The sequence below is a fragment of the Labrus bergylta genome, chromosome 20 (genome assembly GCF_963930695.1).
Source record: "Labrus bergylta chromosome 20, fLabBer1.1, whole genome shotgun sequence".
Lineage (NCBI taxonomy): Eukaryota > Metazoa > Chordata > Actinopteri > Labriformes > Labridae > Labrus > Labrus bergylta.
Window position 1 is genome coordinate 321,631 of NC_089214.1, and position 6,158 is coordinate 327,788.

General features: G+C 42.9%; 1 protein-coding gene across 2 annotated transcripts in view; it reads left to right on the forward strand.

The window, feature by feature from the left end:
* chodl (chondrolectin) overlaps positions 1-2,032 on the forward strand; it is a 6,834-nt gene extending 4,802 nt beyond the window's left edge. For both annotated transcript variants that reach the window (XM_029282537.2, XM_029282538.2), the window contains exon 8: positions 1,144-2,032. In XM_029282537.2, coding sequence (XP_029138370.2) covers positions 1,144-1,225 — 82 coding nt within the window. In that variant the 3' untranslated portion in view covers positions 1,226-2,032. The remainder of the gene's footprint in view (positions 1-1,143) is intronic.
* Positions 2,033-6,158: the final 4,126 nt, after the last annotated feature.

Genomic DNA, 6,158 nt, shown 5'->3' on the forward strand with positions numbered 1-6,158 from the left:
TTTACACTGATGCTGGTCTTTGTAACCATGGTTACACTGATGCTGGTCTTTGTAACCATGTTTACACTGATGCTGGTCTTTGTAACCATGGAGACACTGATGCTGGTCTTTGTAACCATGGAAACAGTAATGCTGGTCTTTGTAACCATGGTGACACTGATGCTGGTCTTTGTAACCATGTTTACACTGATGCTGGTCTTTGTAACCATGTTTACACTGATGCTGGTCTTTGTAACCATGGTTACACTGATGCTGGTCTTTGTAACCATGTTTACACTGATGCTGGTCTTTGTAACCATGGAGACACTGATGCTGGTCTTTGTAACCATGGAAACAGTAATGCTGGTCTTTGTAACCATGGTGACACTGATGCTGGTCTTTGTAACCATGTTTACACTGATGCTGGTCTTTGTAACCATGGAAACAGTAATGCTGGTCTTTGCAACCATGGAAACACTGATGCTGGTATTTGTTACCATGGAAACACTGATGCTGGTCTTTGTAACCATGGAAACACTGATGCTGGTCTTTGTAACCATGGAAACACTGATGCTGGTCTTTGTAACCATGAAAACACTGATGCTGGCCTTTGTAACCATGGAAACACCGATGCTGGTCTTTGTAACCACGTTTACACTGATGCTGGTCTTTGTAACCATGGAAACACTAATGCTGGTCTTTGTAACCATGAAAACACTGATGCTGGTCTTTAAAACCATGGTCAAACACCGATGCTGGCCTTTGTAACCATGGAAACACTGATGCTGGTCTTTGTAACCATGGAAACACCGATGCTGGTCTTTGTAACCACGTTTACACTGATGCTGGTCTTTGTAACCATGGAAACACTGATGCTGGTCTTTGTAACCATGAAAACACTGATGCTGGTCTTTAAAACCATGGTCAAACACCGATGCTGGCCTTTGTAACCATGGAAACACCAATGCTGGCCTTTGTAACCATGGAAACACCGATGCTGGCCTTTGTAACCATGGAAACACCGATGCTGGTCTTTGTAACCACGTTTACACTGATGCTGGTCTTTGTAACCATGGAAACACTAATGCTGGTCTTTGTAACCATGGAAACACTAATGCTGGTCTTTGTAACCATGGAAACACTGATGCTGGTCTGTCCCCTCAGCTCTCCTCAAACAAAGACTGCTGTCGACCAATCAAACCTGTGGATCTCTACAAACCCCAAACCAGACGGCATGGAGGTCTGACATCAGAGTGACATCACAGCTCAGCCAATCAGCTTCACAGCAGGGAAATGTTGACATATGGAAGTTGGCGTGGATTTGACAGGACATTGATGTCATCACAGCCTCGCAAACACACAAAAACCTGCTTCAGTTACACAACACATGAAATACACAAAACAACACAACACTTCAGTCCCCTCCTACATCCTTCATTTCCTTTTCTTGTCCTACATCCTTCCTGCCTCCTCATGATGTTCAAACATTCTTAGCGTTTCTATCTGATGTGTAGGAAGATGTAACGAGAGGTTCATGAGAGCGTGGTGCATTCAAAGACACATGGTCAGTGTTGGTTAATCAGCTGTTACACGTGTTGTTTATGTTCTTTGTGTGTTAAATCGTGTAAAATCAAAAAGGATGATGGGTAATTAAAGGTTACCTGTGGTGATGTCATCGTGCTCTCCAGCAGATGTGCAGAAAGCTGCCTGTTCCCAGGGGACTTGAACACACCATTGACAAGACGGGAGGATTTTATTTAGAAACAAATGAAACAGGTTGTTTACAAAGTGAAGTTTAATCTTTATTTGAATCTCTGTTCATGTGACATCCCATAATACACAGATTGACACGTTAGCAACAGTAACTAAGGGGTGGGGCCTTTGAATGATTTCTCACTTGCAGACTCTCTGATCAAACATCATTAAATTTACTTTCTTCTCATCCGTCATCGACTGGCCCAACATTGGGCCCGGGTTGCCATGGAAACACCTGCTGTCACGTGTTTGTGTGTTCATGTTTGTGAAGAATAAAACACTTTCTCAGTCACAGTCACCCGCCTCTCTCATTGGTCCAACAGACACAGCAATCAGCCAATCGGCTGCCTCGATTTAATCACAAATAACAACTGCTGGAGGAACAGGTGAGGAAGGAGGAGGGGGAGAAGGAGATAAGGAGGCAGAGAAGGAGACAAGGAGGCAGAGAAGGACATGAGTAGGAAGAGAAGGAGATATGGAGGCAGAGGAGCTAAGGAGGCAGAGAAGGACATGAGTATGGAAGAAAGGATATAAGAAGGAAGAGAAGGAGATAAGGAGGAAGAGGACATGAAGAGGCAGAGAAGGAGACAAGTAGGGAAGAAAGGATATAAGGAGGAAGAGGACATGAAGAGGCAGAGAGGGAGATAAGGAGACAGGGAATGACATAAGGAGGTAGAGAAGGACATAAGTAGGAAAAGAAGAGGAGGTAGAGGTGTAGATTATGTAAAGTAGTAGAGAGGAAGTAAAGGAGACAAGGAGGTACAAAAGGAGATGAAGAGGCAGAGAAGATAGGAAGGAGAGGAGGAGACAAAGAAGGAGGGAAGGAGGTGAAACTTTAAAGGATAACAAATGAAGGAGGGAGGTAGGAAGAGGAAGCAGGAAGGTAAGGAAGTAAGGAGGTAAGGAGGTAAGGAAAGGAAGAATCTGAAGTCTCAGTATGTTCGGCCAGTCTGCCTTCTGTTTGCTGCTCTGTTATTTAAATGGGATATAACTGCTCTCCTGGTTTATGATCGCCAAGCTCTACTCAACATCCAAGTCTCTTGGAAGGAACTGTATCTGTCAAGAGGCACTTTGGGAGAACACACAAGGAGCCTTCCACCTCAAACATCCCGCCTTACCTGCGCCGTCTACCGTGCGGGCTTCCTCGTAGAAAGCGCACAGGAGTGCTAGTTCGACACAAGGCTCACCTGAAATCTTCAGATGTTGATCCTCTTCGCTTCCATGATGATGATGGCTCCCGTGGCTTCCACCGCCACTTTCCTGTTGTCCTGAGCCCACGATGGATCCAGCCTATCTATCCCGGCCTGAAGGCTGCTGTGCATGGCCCGATAGTTGCGAGCCTCCACCCTGCCAGCCTGACTTCACTGATCCACTAACTACAGCGCGGCGTCCTCCTCACAGCTGGGGCCTGCCAGCTGTTTCATGGATCTTGTGCATACGAAGTGCTAACCCTAACCCGCCCATTGTGCCGTGCTCCTAACCGGGGCTGTGTGGATTTAAATCTTCAGATGGCTCTTATTAATGCTAGATCTGTAGCCAACAAAACGTTTGTGCTGAATGATTTTTTCACATGCCGTGAGCTGGATGTTATGTTCCTGACAGACCTGGCTACAAGTTGGTGAGTCCACATCCTTCTCAGAGCTTCTCCCTCCTGATTGTACATTTTTCAGCTCTCCTCGTACTTCTGGCTGAGGTGGAGGGCTAGCTACTGTAATGAAATCTGCTTTTCATTGTCGCTTGAATAGACCGGTCACATACACAAGCTTTGAGTTGCAGCTCTTTGAAACCTCTCCTCTCCCGTGTACCGTCCACCGAAATACAACAAACATTTCATACATGAGTTTGCTGACTTTTTACTTTCCAGCGGGTATCGTGCTGGATTATGACTCTATTTTAATTTGTGGGGACTTTCATATACATGTGTGCTGTGAAAATAACTCTACACTCTAACGAATTGCTGTAAATTTACAAGGAATTTTCAACTGTAAAATCCTATTATGTTTAAATACAGGACAACCCTGTATTATAAAGGTTTATAACAATATTTTACTGTATTATTGCTTGAAGGAAAGTAAACAGTAATTTCTCGTATTTTTTGCAATGCATGTTGGGAACAAGAAGGTGAGACCAAATGGTTGGGAGGACAGTGGAGTTGGAAGTCAGATTGTTACCCATCTCCATCCTGACAATAAACAGGTGAGTGTTAGGTAGTTAGAATAGGCAAAAACCATCACTTACTAAGTTTGAAGTCATTTGTAAGATTAGCATTAGCTAGAGTTTGAAATGACACACAAACACTGCAGGCACACACAGTGAGTAAATTATTTGCCAGCTACCATTAGCTTGATCTTAACAATTGCTAAATGGGAAAACCCCACAAAACATTTTCTTATAATTTCAAGCGTTGGTAGGGGTTGTTATATGGGTCTGCAATGCGTTGAGACATATTAATAAAAAGCAGTCACCTCCAAAAAGGCCGTTCTCGCAGCATTTATTGTGCGTGTTGTTCATAGCCTTGTAAAATAAAACTGAATAGGTCTGATTAGTTATTGTCATCACGGGCACGCACTGTACAGGGCTGAATGTTTTTTTAATGGCTCCGTTTGGATTGTGTGAACGATATGTAATCCAGAGTAAGGCGCGTATAGCTGACATAATTGACAGATGGGCGCTATGTAACTCAGGGGAGATTGACATGTTTTTAGCCTGCTCGGCCCTGACCCGTGACCGGCCGGTCTAATGCCGATTAGATGCCGATCAGACTCACATACACACACACAATCCGTTCCATGCGCCGCGTGCAGACACTAACGGACAGCCACACCTACAAGCAAACGTGTCGGCTGTGTAGATGTAAGGTGCCCACCAGCAGATGACAACAAGGTTCGACAAACAGGAGGAGAAACACAGCCTCTAAAATGCCATGTTGATTTGTGTAGTGCAAAATGTGATACAGTGAGTCAGTTGTATTCCCATCTGAGAGTGCACATTAAAGAGGGACGAACAGTGGCATGCACCTTTAATCAGTGTGACAAGACTTTCACTGTAATATCATCATTTACATCCTACTTATCAAGAAAGCACAAACATTCAACAGAGGCAAACCTTATTAATCCCATTGTTGCCACGGCACAGGAGACTGAAGCTGAAACCTCTCAAAACAATGATGGTGATATGATGACATCAGAACAACATATAGATGAGGAAGAGGATTTTGAGGTTGGTCCAGAGAATATCTATGAGACCTTATTGTGAAGGAATCTCGCTCTGTTTTATTTGAAGCTACAGGCTAAATCACTGCTTCCATCCTCTGTCATTCAGACAATCATTGAAGACATAGAGTCAATTCACGATGTCAACCAATCACACTTACTTTTTAAACTTAATGAGAAGTTAGTTGCACTTGGGGTTCCAGAGGCTTCCATTAATGACATCATTGATGAACTGAAAGCAGGTGATCTCTTCTGGGCATGCAATAGCCGCACATTAAAAATGGACCAGCGCAGAAAAACATGGTACAAGAAGAGCTTTAATTATGTTGGACCTTTGCCTGCTTGTCTAGGACAGAATGAAGCTGGTAAAGAGTGTTTTGCTCAGTGTGTCCATATAAAACAGACAATTGAAGCCGTTTTTCAATGCAAGTCAGTGATGGAACAATATAGCGAAGTACACAGCCGTATCCAGTCGGATGATATTTTACAAGATGTGTGGGAAGGTGAAAACATCGGAAACAACATGACAGAGACAGAGAGGTCATCTTTAGGCTTGATACTTTATCAAGATTATTCAAAATTGTACACCCACTGGGGTCAGGAAAAAAGAAACATAAAATACTGGCCATGTATCTCACACTTGCAGACCTTTTGCCACACAACCGGTCAAGTATCGACCAGATGCAATTTGTTCTTCTCTGTAGAGAAAATGATTTTGAGTATTTGAGTCAGGATTTGGTCATGGGATGCTTGATGAAAGACCTTCAAGACCTTGAAACCAATGGACAGAAATACAAAGGAATCTTGCAAGCCATTGGTGGAGACAACCTGGGCTCACACAACATTGGAGGCTTTCTGGAAAATTTCAGTGGCAAATACCGTATTGGTCCGAATATAAGACGACCCTGATTATAAGACGACCCCCGTTTTTCAACACTTACATTTAGAAAAAAAGATTTGCAGACCAGATTGTTGGGGTTGTATTAAGTCAACTTTGGTTATATTCTTTAATAATTATACTTAATTATTAATAATATAAATAAAATATCATTAAACTATGTTTAATCTCGTTTTGGGGCACCAACCTGTAATCAGGTAAATATAACCAAAATATCACTCAAATCAGTCTCAAATTAGTTCTTTAATTACTAATATTATTAATAATGAATAACTAAATTTAATGAAGGCGTGAAATCCGTACACAAAGCCTTC